At 43.8% G+C, this 14,733-nt stretch overlaps 1 protein-coding gene across 1 annotated transcript; it reads right to left on the bottom strand.

The window, feature by feature from the left end:
* Positions 1–195: 195 nt before the first annotated feature.
* On the bottom strand, positions 196–7,062 carry LOC144741855 (cytosolic arginine sensor for mTORC1 subunit 2-like). The gene is given in 10 exon segments (XM_078624349.1): positions 196–258; positions 337–431; positions 640–722; positions 1,022–1,101; positions 1,103–1,133; positions 1,311–1,434; positions 1,689–1,821; positions 3,524–3,717; positions 4,643–4,713; positions 6,950–7,062. Coding segments are annotated over 10 exon segments (987 nt in total).
* Positions 7,063–14,733: the final 7,671 nt, after the last annotated feature.

Here is a 14,733-nt window from a genome sequence, read left to right as displayed (position 1 = left end):
AATCTACTCAGTCAGGTAAACTAAAGCAACAACTACCAGAGCAGGCAGAGGGCCTCACGTGCCGAGGGAGGGGGTCAGGGGTCAGAAGTAACGAAGGCATCCAAAGCACACCCTGTGTTTGGAGCCGCAGTAGTCCGCTAATAAGCTCTTGGCACTTTTTGGAAATGATAAACAAACGTTTAGTCACAGTTTCCTTCACGACGCTGCGCTCTCGGTCCTCAGAGCTCCGATCACACTTTGGATGTTTTCTTCAGGGACCTGGAGAAGACACAGAGGATTTGAAGCGTTCCTAATAGGAAGCACATGGATTTTCAGTCAGGAGGGTCCCTCTCTCACCAGGGCGTGATCAAACTTGAAGGTACTAATGTAGTAGGCTGGAATGTCCGCTGTCGCCAGAGGTTCAGATATTTGAGCCACGATGCCACACTCGTCTGAAACAAACAGTCGACCAAAGGAACGATGAATCCACCGATTCATCATTACTACTATTCAGAACCATTATTATGATCTATGTCTTGAATCATTACCTATTAAAAACCTGTTGACATGAACACACTGTACAGACGATTGGCAGTCGTATTATGTCTACTTATTATCTACCTATTGTCCTATCTATTATCTCTGCCAGCTAAAACTCACCAAATCCCAGCGGTTGTCCTCCAATTCGAACCATTTTCCAGAGCTCGCCCGAAGCGCTGGTGAAGAGGACGTTGTTTGGAAACCTAGGAGAGGACGAATAAACGATGACATACTGATCAGAATGAAAGAAAAAGCACCTTTTAACTATTCCTGCCCCACTTCCAATTCTCATTCAACTGCTCATTCAACCAGAGCGTGTTGTCAGAAAGCGACGTGCAGTCGAGGAGAAATGAGTCAGAATGAAACCCATTGTGACTTAAGCACACCACCCCCCCCCCTCCCCACCCGCCCACACACACAAACAGCCTCAAACATCTTCTAAGGGTTCCAGATGTTCTGACACAGCAGTGCGTCATCACCACTGATCACTGCCCCCCCCAACCTTTGAGTCGTCTGTTCGTCCATGACCAGAGAGATGTAGCCTTCGATCAGGGAGAAGGAGAAGAAGCGGATGTGACTCGTTGTCCTCGCCGGATGCTCCGGACTCCTTCGGCCTGCAGGGGGAGGTGGGACCAAAGCTGTTACCGGCCACATCGAACAGACCTAATGTCTGACGATGGCCACCAGGGCCCTGATCCTCTTCACATGGAACATTCAACTTACTGTGACCCTATGTTCACGTGAAGGACAACAAACTATCTTGGACACGTCAGTCACGACGAGTTGCTCACCCTCCGGAGTAGAACATGACGTCCATGAGCAGGGTGGCTACAGAGGGAAGTGTGTCTGGGTCCAGGCTGGTCACACAGAACATGTTGCTGGGACTAGATAACGGGTGAATGATGGGGCGCGGCACTGGAGAGAGACAGGGAAGGAATGTAGGGCTCAGAGGCTGCGTTGGCATGGCAACACTGAGCGTACAGATGGCTTTAGTTGAGCAGGTGACGCATCTTTCACAGTTCAAATTAGTTTGTAGTCTCACACCAGTGTCTCATGCACCGGCGACCTACCAGCCAGTCAAAACCCACGACTCTACTCATTGACCTGTTTGATTAAATACTCGTTCAAACTAGGAACAAGGATGATGCAAATGAAACAGCGTTTATTACCAAGTTTGGGCTTGACAAAGCCGTTGGTGACCCCCAGATCGTGAGCAGCAACCGTCTCTCCGTTGACCACCCGAAGCAAAGTGAATTCAGACGACAGCGTGTGCATGACCATCGGCAGGTCTCGCTCTCGAACCTGAGGACGGCACGGGGAGGGAGATGTCAGTGACGGTCTCTGCTCACTCCTCTGTTGACAGTCTTCAGTGAAAAATCAGAAACTCTGTTTTTTTTTTTGTTTTTCTTCAGTCTAGGATTTTATCATCGCTGGAGCTGAGGTAATGCAGCTATAACTCTAAAATGGAAGTAGGTAACCTCTGTCTGCCGTGTATGTGTATATAGATACATCTCAATCAACTAGAATAGAAAAAGATTTTAATCGATTATAAGTTATAATCATTATAAAAAAACAACAACATACTATTCAAAATCATATGACAATAAATACATGTATATAATTAAAACTCTAATATATCACACATAAATAAATTAGAATTAATTAATCATCAAAATGAAAAGAAATAAACACTAATGATGAAGGACCGATATATTACAAGTGTTTATTTCATTCAGTTTTGAGGATTATAATTTGGTTTTCCGTTAGCCCTAAATTAAAATCATCCAAATGAAAAAAACTAAGCATTTGAAATCTGTGTGTGATGAATCTACATATAAAAGGTGTGTTTCACTTTTTCAATAGATTTACTGGAAAAAAACAAAAAAAAAACCCAAAAATCTACTATTTGATGATATTCTTATTTATTGAGCTGCACCTGTATGAATTTCATGAAATTGTGCAGATGTACCTCTCAAAGTGGCCAGCGAGTGTGTTCGTCACCTGTGTGCTCAAAACAGCTCTGAGTGGCTTACGCCGCCATCTATAAGTGCAGTCAGTTATCTAACATGAACTCTGGAATGAATCTGGAAGGAATCACAGTGCAGGTCGGTCCGTCTCCATCTCTGCTCACAGATTAGATGATGCAGTCCGACACGCCGAGATGACGACAGACAGAAAACCGGTGCTCTTTTGATCGGATTCACCGATAATTAGGATGTTGAGACAGGAACAGCCGTGTGTGTGTGTTGTGTGTGTGATACCTGGAATTCCAGCAGGAGGCTGAGTGGCTGATCCTCTTTATGTAACAACCAGCAGATTACCAACATCGACACACATTTTTCTCTTCCCTCCAATATCACAAACATGCTCGGCGCTGCTCGGCCAGATTTCTTAATCCACCAAAGCAAGACATAAAAAGACGCCCTGTGGCCAGAGACGCGTTGGTATGAGAGGATTTCTTCAAGAATCAAAGGAAGAGCGGATGAGGATGGTACCCTCATTGTTTTGCCGTGTCATTGTGGATACAAAGAGACGCTCGCTGTGAGCTGCATCAAATTGTCGGCTCCACTCCTTTGATCCAAAAAGCGCAGCAGCCGCATTTTTATGGACACTGTATCTTCTTGTTGTTAAGTTCCACTGCCTCATTGGTGGAACTAACAATGCTTCTAGTTGCTTCCTTTTTTCTTAGTGACATCTGGGCATAAAGAAAGCCTCCACAAAGAAACTGAATTGCTGAAAAATGACCACGGCTGTGTGTGAAAGACACACAAACTTGATGTCACAGCCGGACAGAGAGCCCCTGCTGATCTGAAATCCAACCATCCAGAATCAACATTTAACAGCTGGAAAACAAAGACCCTGACATTCAGAGGAGCATGAGAAAATCTGTGTTTTGAGGAGAAGGCATGCCGGTATCAACTGTGGGTGTCATAGAAAAACAGTTTGACATGAGCTGTGACGAGACAAACAGGATGTCAGAGACGAGACGATGATGCCCACTCACCAGAATGAAGTCGGTCTGATACGTTGACAGCATGAAAACAGAAATGTTGTGGTCGGCCAGTGGCGCGATGACTGATTTTGCTATTTTGGTGACGCCGATGGGCTGCGAGTTGGAGGCGTTGCCGCCCCCAGACACCACGTTGAGGGCCAACCATGTCGCATCAGCAACGCTGATGTGCTCCGATTCTGGCAGCTCTGCAAAGGGACACAAACACGGTCGCAGGAGTAGTCGTTGGCTTTTAAAGAAGGAATCACACGCATCAGTTGGGACAAACGGACACAAGCAAAAATAAATCAGACCCGTTTTGAATTCGTATGACCATCTACCTTCCATTTATGTAAAGTGAAAATAATGGGACGTAGTTGATGATCTATCCATAACAGAGTGAGAGACCACGGTATTTAATGAACTGTTCCGGAACACGCTGTAAATCAAGCCTTCCTGCCAGTGGGGCTGGCTGAGGCCGATTTGCATTCAGAACAGGGGTGTCAACTGCGGGCCCTGGGGGGGCCGCTATCCTGCAGGTTTTAGATGTCAGCCTGCTCCTACCTCGCCTGAATCAGTCTCTGTGAAGTTCTGGTGAGGCCTGGTAACGGGCTGCTGATTTGAATCAGGCGTATAGGAGGAGGGTGACATAGCAGCCCTACAGGACTGGAGTCAGACACACCTGATTTAGAAGGTTCATTTTACAGGGAGTGGATCGAAACTCTGTGCAAACTGAATTTACTTCAGAAAGCAAAAAGTTTGCACAAGTCTTCTTCCACAAAAACAGCTCCAACGGCAGTACGCTGACGCAGCCACTGGCAGAAAATACCTGCTCCAATTATGCAACAAATAGCCTGTGGTCTCCACGGTAACCGGGGAGAGTCACCCTGGAAAAGGGTGTGCAATGACATGGATTCACCCACTCAGCCTGTGGCAGTTTGGCCGTACGTCCATCATGAGTGTGTGTGCTCAAACACCGGCAGCTCAGGCTACGTGCTACCGGAGAGAATCAGCGATTACACACTGCCAACAACCCCCCCATACCCCCCCCCCCCACACACACACACACCACCCCGCCTCTGCCCGATCTGTGGTTGCCACGGTGACTTTAAAGACCGACACGGCGAGGCCCACCTTTGAAGCCCTCCTCGTCGACGATAATGGTGTAGTCCTCCGGAGTCTCTGTCAAACTGAAAAACTTGCATCTGAGCGGGGGAAACAGAAAAGAGGAGGACGGGTCAAAACAGCGTTTGGGACACCGGCCCGCACAGAGCTGAGCTTCATAAATCACGTCTCACGTCAGGTCTGCCGCTCAACGAAGCGTTCCTAACACACGTCAAATAGCCTGTTTGGAGAAAGGGAGCGACGGACGAGCACAAGACTGCAGCTATCCAAGGAAACGTCGTCTTTATTGCTTTATGCGTCAATAAATCACAGTGCTGCTCCGCTTCCAGCGTCAGCCTCAAATACCCACAACATACAAATACCAGCGCTATTAAATATGCACTGACAAAGGCCGGAGTTAAATGTCATGTTTTATCAGATCCCCTTTGAATAAACTAGCACAAATACAAGGATAACCATCAGTCATCTCTTAAATGCAGATGCCTCTTCTTTAAATCACAAATGTGATAAGTCTTATGAAGTTCATCTCCATTAATGTGCTCCCTGAGGATTCTGATCTGTTTTGGAGAGTCCTGACCCCAGAACCATTTGGTTTTAACTGCACAACGAGGTAAGAACATATTACCACTTAATTCAAGAGTTTCCAGTTATAATAAGCACAACCCCAAGACTTGGAACACTTCCTAAACAACGATGGTTGCGTAAGTGATTTAACCTGGAAACAAAAATGCTGATAAAGCCACAAATAGTCATTAAAATGGGCTTTAAAATGCTGTTAAGGAGAAAAGCAAGCAGGGCAAAAGCACACAACACGCTTGTGAGAATAGCATTTTCCATTCTTCACAGGCCGGCGGCTGAATGCACTTCATATTTGTCAGTAAGGTGAGAAAAAGAGCGAGTGAAAAACAGGACGAGCTCTGTGGGAGCAGCAGCATCTCCTCTCGGCGTTACATCAGCTGTTCATGGTCATGGTGAAAAAGCCTGTACCATTCAATGATGATGGTGATAATAATCCTTGAATCATGATTATATCATAATGAGCGCTATTGTACTGTCCTTTCTCCCCCCATTGACATCAAGCATGACGCAACGAATCACTGCAAACTAACAAAAATGATGAACAAAAGAAAACATACAATAAAATGGTTTGTTAAAATCTTTTGCCCTCAAATATCTTATTTTGTCGTTTGTAGCCATGCTAAGACACCCCATGTGGTTCACAGTATTCTACTAGGATGATGCTGATGATCATGTCACCACAGTCAGCAGAAAGAGAAGAAGTCGGTTCCAGCATGTCAACATGTCACAACACAGATTCAGGATCGCAACATTCATTCGCTGCTTCTGTGTCACCACCTACAACCGGCTACTCCTACAGTAACTGAAGTGTGTCGTTTGAGCAACAACACACTTCAGTGGGCGAACACACACACTGGAGTGTTTTCTTCCCAGCTGAATCCTGCTTTCACCTCCGTCACGCAGATGGTGGCAGTATGCCTGGTGTCCCTTTGGTGAACGCCACGGCGGCAGAATGTTGTATGTGCATATGCTGCAGTTCACATGTCACGGACATCGAACCCAGATTGATGCAACAGTGAGATTAGTGTGTGTGTGTGTGTGTGGGGGGGGGGAGTGCAACACTTCAGCAAAAATTACAATAGTTTTGCAGATTGTTGATAAGCACGACCAGTGACGGGCTGATGGAACACAATGTAGTTCAAACTTTGAGATAGAGATTGAAGAATCACAAATTATAATGAGTTACAGCAACATCTCTAAGCTACAAGAAATGTAAACCACATTGGAACTGGTGCAATGACATATCACACATCCCCAACTAAAATGACATTTCTTGAAAAATGGGGCACAGAAAAGTCCTTTGTGCTGTGGTGAGTTAACCAGTTCAACCTGCTTACACACACAGGAATGGACTGTGGTGATCATACCAAGTGGACAAGGCCTGTTGGCTCTGCTGGGGGCTGTTTCACATCAAATCCACTGCAATGGGACAGGATTTAAATGCACCCCCCCCCTCTTTCCAGTTTGGCTGCTCTAATGAAAAAAAAAGGAAAACAGGCTGCTGCTGCACGTGCACGCGCGCACACGCACGCCCCAGCTATGGTACAAAGCTACAAAAAGACAAAACACAAGCAGGTTCGGCCTGTAAACCGGTGTGTGAGAGAAAACACTGACGTGCTGCCAACGTTAGCCGGCTAACAGCACAGGAACTAGCTAAATTACAGATGACAAGCTAAGCACTTAGCTACGCTGTGTAGCTCGTAAGAAACACACGATTCGTACATATTTATCACGTACCTTGTTTTGGAGGCCAAGAAGGCGAGTTTTATTAATCCGTGCGTGCAAATCTGAATCCCCTCTTTTTCTATACTCGCCACTTTCAAGCTGTGCTCTAAAATGTGAAGCTCCATCTTTTACGTCTTCTCATTTGAGGAGCGGCTACAAAATGTAAAAGTACTTTCAAACAAGATGCATAAATAAATAAATACACGCATTCGCACACACGCACGACAGAACGAGTCGTCTTAAATAGAGAAAGAAAGAGAGAGGCAGGGTGGAATGAAGAAGAAATCAAAGAGGTAAAAAAAAGAGACCTGCTTCAAGTGTGCAACGGAATTACACACACTTCTGGTTCGAAGTTTCAAAATAAAGGCGTTTTAGAAAACGGAATATTTGGAGGGTTTCTTTGCTTCGTTTTCGGACAAGACACTATTTTTTTTGTACAGCAGCTTAATTCCGGTTTTACACGGATCACCAAAAGTACACATTATCTATTTCTGTAGGCCCATGTCAATCGCAAAAAAACAAAAACAAAACAAAAAAACTTACAAGTATGCATTGTGCGGGCCCTGCATACTAAAACTTAAAACAAGTTTCAAAAGTTTTAAAAAGTAGGTTGCAAACATTTTATGACGCAAACCATTCACTATTATATGTGGGGTATGGATTATTTGTATTAAAAGCTATATTTTAAAAAAATAATGATAAGTCCACAGTGCGTTTAATGGGGCACAGGACGAAAGTGTAGCTTTTCCTGAAAAAAAAAAAAAGATTTCACATATTTTTTACGGGCCCGACAGTGTGTTCATGTTTCCATGTACAAGCTGATAGCGATTCGTCCATTGTGAGCTGCCAGATCCGGTCTCTGTGCTCGACGCAGAAGGAGTCTGTAAGAGTTATGAATCACAGAGGCAGAATGACCAGAGGAGAACAAAAACCAGAGTCAGTATTGGAGGAGCAGATGCTAGATGGACTCATTGACAGGATTTCCTTGGCATCAAAACGCACGCGGAAGTGGCGACTTTTCTCCTCGATCGGTAAGAAGCTAACTCGCTAGCTAACTTAGCTAACGTTACCTGTCCGCCAAATCCCTCTTCAACAACGTTACTTGTGTCGATGTATTGCAGCTATTTGTATTTACGCAGGTCTCATAGACGAGCATGAACATTCTGTGAAGTTCCGTCGGATGTTTGTCAAATCATCACACGAATCGGAGAGAATCCAAAGCGGGCAGTATACAAAGAATGGATGATAGCAGGCTAGTGATAGGTGGCTGTTTTAATGTGTGTATTGATTAGTTGGAATTGGTAGTTATCTTGTAAGATGCACAACTTGACATGGATACTGATCACTTGACGCAGTTGGCACCCCGGCTTCTGTGGTTTTTTTTGTGTTGCAATTCCAATGCGACCCCACTAGATGTCGGTATTCTGCCAATTTTTATATAGTTCACCTTTATATTGTTATAATATCATTGTTCAAACAGCTAAGTAGTGCTTTTTGTAACTTTGCTAATAGACAGAAAGACCAGAACAAAGAATTCTTCCGTAATGTGTACAACAGTAAAAATGCTCAAGAAAACAAAATGGCTGATGACATGACACAACAGCAATACAGTAGGGCAGTGTCTTAACAAATACATTCAATATCTTAATAATTTATAGTGACCTGAGTTTGCAGATTCCCAAAGTAAAAATAATTTTAAAAAATCATAGTTCTGTTGCATTTTTCTTTTACGTATTTTATTTTGAAGAGCCGAGGCCAAAGCGGATACGCGTTTGTATGCAGCTTCCGGAAGCTTGTCAGCTTAGTTCAGTGGGAGAGCTGAGGCTCTGGTACCCATGTTTGCTCTTGGACTGGAATAGTTAGCAGCTGGTCCGAGAGTGAAACAAACAACTTGCCATTCAAACGAAGGGGGCGGGTCTGTGAAGCACCGGAGCATGATGGGAGATGTAGTTGCACCGTGTATTTGTCTGTGCAGGTGCACTTTCAACACTACGCATAAAATGGATTTGAAAGGAAACAGGGGATTAATAAGCATCAAAGCTGGGACACAGATAGTAGAAGTACAGTTCCAATATTTAATTCAATTAATTTGTTTTGAAACAATAAAGCATAGTTCTAATTTCCAGATTCTTCCTGATTCCTGTAGGGGGCGTGGCATGAGTGAAACCCACCTGACACAGATACAGAAAATGTCTATCTAGCATGGCCTCTCTTTCACATTGTGCTGTTTTGACCAAGCTTTGCACCCACCTTAAATCCCTACCTTTCACTCAAAATCCCCATGGGTGCTGTTATTAGTACCTTTAATTCTGGTTGTGGTTGACTACTGCAATATGAACATTTAAAATATTCATATATTCATTCATCATATTTCTAATCCCTGTTCACAGCCTCATTGGCGATGCGTCTGAATTTCATTTGAATGTCTTAAAGGAGTCCCCAGATGAGTGTATTCCTACTTCTTGGAACCACCGTGGTCCCTGGCCAAAGGCCTGTGGCGCCAGCATTCACCGCCAACACTCTTAATTGCAAGAACAATCAGTTGTTGCGGTGTACAGCGAAAATATTAATGATGCAAACAAAGAGAGGAACTCTTCTAGCACAACAAAGAGATAATTGAGAACACAGTGTCAAGCAATTAGAACGGGAAAAAAGCTACCTCCCATGTGACACAATGACGGTTCAGCTAATCTTCTGACTGGAGAACAAATGGGTTGCTGTGCAAGGGCACTGAACAACAACAACATTAACTGCGTAATATTTTGCATCTGCAATGACAAGAGAGTTTGTATGTTGAATGTACCCTCGCTGTATAACGTCACTTTTTTTATCCTTTCATATCAAATTTGACGGGAGAAATGTGTAATCTGCCGTTCATCTATGTGTGCAATATACGTACGTGCAATAACACATTTCTGTATATCTGAGTATAAGTCTGTTTCCGTATTTCATTCTGTTACACTGACAAAAACATTCTAACATTGGACCAGACTTTCTTCGGGAACTCAATGTATGAACCGTGTGTGTGATGAAAATATTCATGCAATGGAACTACGTCGCTTTGCTCTCTGTTCCTAATGCGTGCGTCTTCCCCAGGAACTGTTTGGTCAAAGCTCCATATTAAGGAGGAGTTTGTGCGTCTGCTTGCTTGTAGTTTGAGGCAGTGGCCCTCCATTTTACATATCGCCAGGGGTAAGCTGTAATCCCGAGTCCCGTGACCTACATGAAATCCGGAGAACAACCAAGTTGTTGGCAGAGCTCAGCCTCGCCTTAGAAGTGCCTCTCTTCACCAGTACACACCACTGTGATCTGAGCAAACACTGTTCTCCGTGGATGAATGGACTTTGTTCTCCTTCAAGAGCACAAAATACGAAAGCCTATTACCTCAATAGGCAGGTTATATAACTGCAACTATGAATCAAGATTGATTCTGTTACGGGGGGGCAGTGTTATTAAGATGATTGCTATATGTAAGCAGCAGCGTGTTTAAATTTAGGAATACCTGCATGAGTCATCGGCCATATGTTATCACATTATTCCTATTGTTCACTTGTCTTTCTCTCGTAAAAAGGCACAGTGATAAACAGAAGAAACGTGAAAACAAGCTGCCGTTCTCTGTTATTTGTTGCTGGTCATTTGAGGCGAGCGTTCAGGCTGCTGAACTGAACTGTCTCGTATTAGGAGATGGAGGTTGAATTAGGCTGTCGCCCAGTGAATTGATTATCTTTTGTTCCCCCAGTTCGAGGCAGAGCTGCGCATACAGTATGTTTGGTTCTTTGCACACAAAACAGCAGAGAGGTAAAGCCTGAAAAGTCTTTATGTGGAATTATCACCATGAAAACAATGCAGATGGGATTTGAATGGGAATGAGTCAGAGTGAGACGTTGAGATCATATACACTCACAGTACTCACCTACGTCAACCATAAGTTTCTGACTCAATTATTCTGTTTTTAAGGGCGGGAAATGATGGCTCCATGCCATAAGAGATGTGTGATCTGGTTAGATCGCGCTGCTGAGACACAAACAGGCCTTGGATTGAATTTTCTCTTATTTCTCCTTCTGGAAAATGTCTTTTGTTACGTTTGTTCAGAGGATGTGTGGCTCAAAAAACCCTCAGTGTGACCAGTCTTCAACCTGGTGACTACTGGTTGAAGTAATCAGTCGTCATCTGTGTTTATGTGTAATTAGTTTACTTCTTAAAATCAGCATGTTATAAAACTGGGGAGTGAGTCCATGAATTCTTCACGTCAGGATTCACTTGGCTTCATTCTCTGTGAATGCAAATGGTAAATATATTTTCTTTAGCTGTCGAAAAACGCCTGCTTTTCTGAAAACAGCGTCAAATAATGCATCAATGAAACATCTTTGTTGGACCACAAACCAAAGATATTTAGTACACTATTACAGGAAGAGGACTCAATCAGTAGGTACTTGACGTTGTTGCTCTCCAGTTAGAGAGGAGAATAAATTGTTGATATTGCATATTTCTGTAAAACATGGAGACGTAAGATACATTTTAATGTTGTAATAACAAGAGTAAATGTGATATAAAGTTCTGTTTAGGAGGCTGACAACAACCACTGGATAGTGAATCAGTAGATGGCAGTTCATGTTCCCTTCTCCTCGGCACGAAGGAAAAATCATCCGAACCCTGAACGCACCTCTCTAAGAGCATCTGTCTTGTGCTTGCCTGCCTTTGACAGTCCAGCAGTTATGAGGTGCAAAATGAGCAGTGAAACAAACTACCAAGTCCAGTAGCCGAGGATTTGACAAACTACAACAACAAAAATGCACCGTCTGACAGTTTGATGTCACACTACATCATAAATGAAGACATTCACATATTTGATAAAGCAGCAGAATGACCCAGGCATTGTTAAAAAGGAAGGAAAACAATAAAGGAGAGATTTTAATTCACATCAAGTCACGCTTCCAGATACTCAATACAGCAGCCAAACAGGCAATGCGATAGTGTCCAAAGGTACAAAATGTTGTCCAGAAGAAAGACTGACGTAGAGCAGAATCTTGGAGCATCCACAGTTGTGTATTTCGTTTTTTTCCTTTTTTTTAAATACAGAAAACAGTATCAAACATTAGGCAAAGTCATCCCATGACAAAACCAAGAACATACGCATGCAGTTTAGGATTTTTTCCCCATAATATTGAGCTTGCATACAAAGGCAGAGACAGATTACAAAATCACATCAGTTGTTGCAGTTATATATTCATCATTAGAGAGAGAGAAGGATCACTGTTGTGTCGAGGAACATATTGACGTGGCGGTTTCACAGCCACCTCACCAAGAAGTCAATGTGGCTAAAGGGGCTTACACTGAACACTTCAAAATGGCAGGAGCGTTTTAAAAGGAAATGTAATGGCTCAATAGTTAATTAAAAAGAGCTCAAGAGGGATAAATAATCTGTTAATTGCACATTAGGGCCAATGTATCAACATCCACAATCTGCAATTAGGAAGTTAAAATCCGGATAAAAACTCTGAGCTACAACGACCTGTAACAAATGGAGCTGTTCATGAATATGTTTGACATGGACTGAAACATGAATGCACCTGATGAAGATGATGCAAATAACACCACGCCAGCACAACTTGAATAAAGGTCATAGATGGCAATGATCAAATGACGCCTTCCAGCGAGTCTTGTGACAAATGAGAAGCAGCGCACAGCAGGACTGTGGGTGAAAGCTGCAGCCGGAGCTCATTGATCACAGCGCTAAAGATCATGAAGCTCAGTGTCATTTCAGGTCCAATGCTGGAGGGAAACGTAGATGTAGGACGCCACAGGCGTGTAACGTGGTCATGGTAGCCTCTGCTGTCGAAGGGAATATTCGATTTTTACGTACTTTAATTTACACACATTCATTATTTTCTTATTTCGAAGGAAGTCAGAGTCCATGTAGAGGCAGTCACTGACCAACAGAAAGGTGGAAAGGAGGTGGGGGCATGCAGGAGAAGGTCAGACAGCCCAATGCAGCCTAAAAAACACAGAAACATGGTGTTCCATCCCTGAACTACTGAGCCATGAGTCTCAAGTCAAGTGAGGAGCTTCCACGAGTGCATATAACCGATAACTGAAAAGAAAACACACAGAATTTTAGCCCCAGTGTTTGAATTAGGTTTAGATAGCCGCAATTTTGCTCCTGGGCTGTGAATTTAACCTCTCTCTATTCCCACATACGTGTGTCAGAATAAAGAGCTCAGGATCGAACATACGAACAACGACACAGAGCACTAAGGTTACTGTGGAATAGAAAGGGTTAAACATGTACATTCCTCTTTGATACATTTAGAGCTGCTTGAAAAAGACAATGTGCAACAGTAGAAGTCTGCCCCCTCTCCCTGCCGCCATCTTGGCAAAGCTGCAGTGCACGATTCAACAGTTGCATGAACTCCAGTTGGGGTGGGGGGGTGTGTGTGTGTGTGGAGGGGTGTTTGTCTGCAGCAAACTCCAACATCAGCAAGAACAGGCTGTTGTAAACAATACATGCTTTTATTATTTTCTTTTAAAATATTCGACGTAAACATTCTGTCGTTGAAAGTTGACCTGGCTCCCCCTCTCTTTGTTAAACGAACGGCGTGGGTGTTCTTGCAGCCACGTTACAGTTGGAATGCCGTCAGTGAGTTTTTCTCTCGTGTAAACAATATGCTGCACCGCGGAGCTGGCCAATCATGTGTTATTGTGGTTTTTCGACAAGTGATTTCACCCACCGAGCCTCATTCTGCGGCTGGTTACAGCCGCGCGCCCCCAAGTAGGCTCTTCTACCTGATGTAAGGCTGTTTGATGTGATTGTGGGATTCAGTCACAGTATTTCCACCTTCTGTGCTGGAATTACCAACAGATTATCGGGACCATCAGGTGCATAAACCTCTTCAATTCCTGACTAATCGCAGACTCACAGCAGCTATTATGCTCGTGTTAAACCCCTTCCGCCAACCATCTGCTGCATTTGACTCAGCAGTCGTCGGCTGATGGAAGGAAATTTCATCTCGCCAGACCGCTTCTCTTTTTAAATTTTCCCTCTTAATGTATCCGAAACAGATGAACCGAGAACAGCAGCACAAATCAAACATAAAAGGTCCCATGGTCGGAGGGGAAAAGTAACCTCTCATAGTTTCTTCATCTCTGAGCACCATCAGGTTTGGTACATGTTCATTCTGGCTCTGAACAGACATACAGAACAGCCAACATTCATGCACACACACGTCTGTGAATACAGCCACTAATTAATAATGCAGACATTATGGCGACAACGCTCTGCCGCCAGACGTCCAGATAGGTTTGCCGTTTTACCCCAAGCCCTTCACTTTGTAACGTGCAAAGACAACACAAGTTCACCAAAGCAAGAAAAGAAAACGTGCTTCAACCTACAAACTGACACACTTCCTGTGATTGGTCCAATCCAATTTCATAGGGGAAACGCTCCAGGATGCAGGTCAACCTGACTAAACAAGGCTGATTTGAATGTTGAATGAATCCGTCTGTACATAGCTGAAAATGCAATATCTTCTTTAATCGGATATAAAATCCTCGTCGGCTTCAATTTCTGCTACATCGGTTGTGAGAACTCTTTTGGTTGTGTGTCGCTAACGGCCTGTCAAAGACCAACGATTCCAGGCACAAGTCAAGTCAGATTTTAGTTCACTTGTTCAGTTGCAGGTAATGCTTGCACACCGTCTCAGACGCTATGACAAATGCGTGTTGTCGTGCCAGTAATCTTTGGTCTGCTGTTATCTGTATCAGGCATTCTCTCCTGTGTTAATGATGTTATATAGCTG

The sequence above is a fragment of the Lampetra planeri genome, unplaced genomic scaffold, assembly GCF_965212315.1.
Source record: "Lampetra planeri unplaced genomic scaffold, kcLamPlan1.2.h2 scaffold_743, whole genome shotgun sequence".
NCBI classification, from domain to species: domain Eukaryota; kingdom Metazoa; phylum Chordata; class Hyperoartia; order Petromyzontiformes; family Petromyzontidae; genus Lampetra; species Lampetra planeri.
This window is presented reverse-complemented; position numbering and strand designations above follow the sequence as displayed.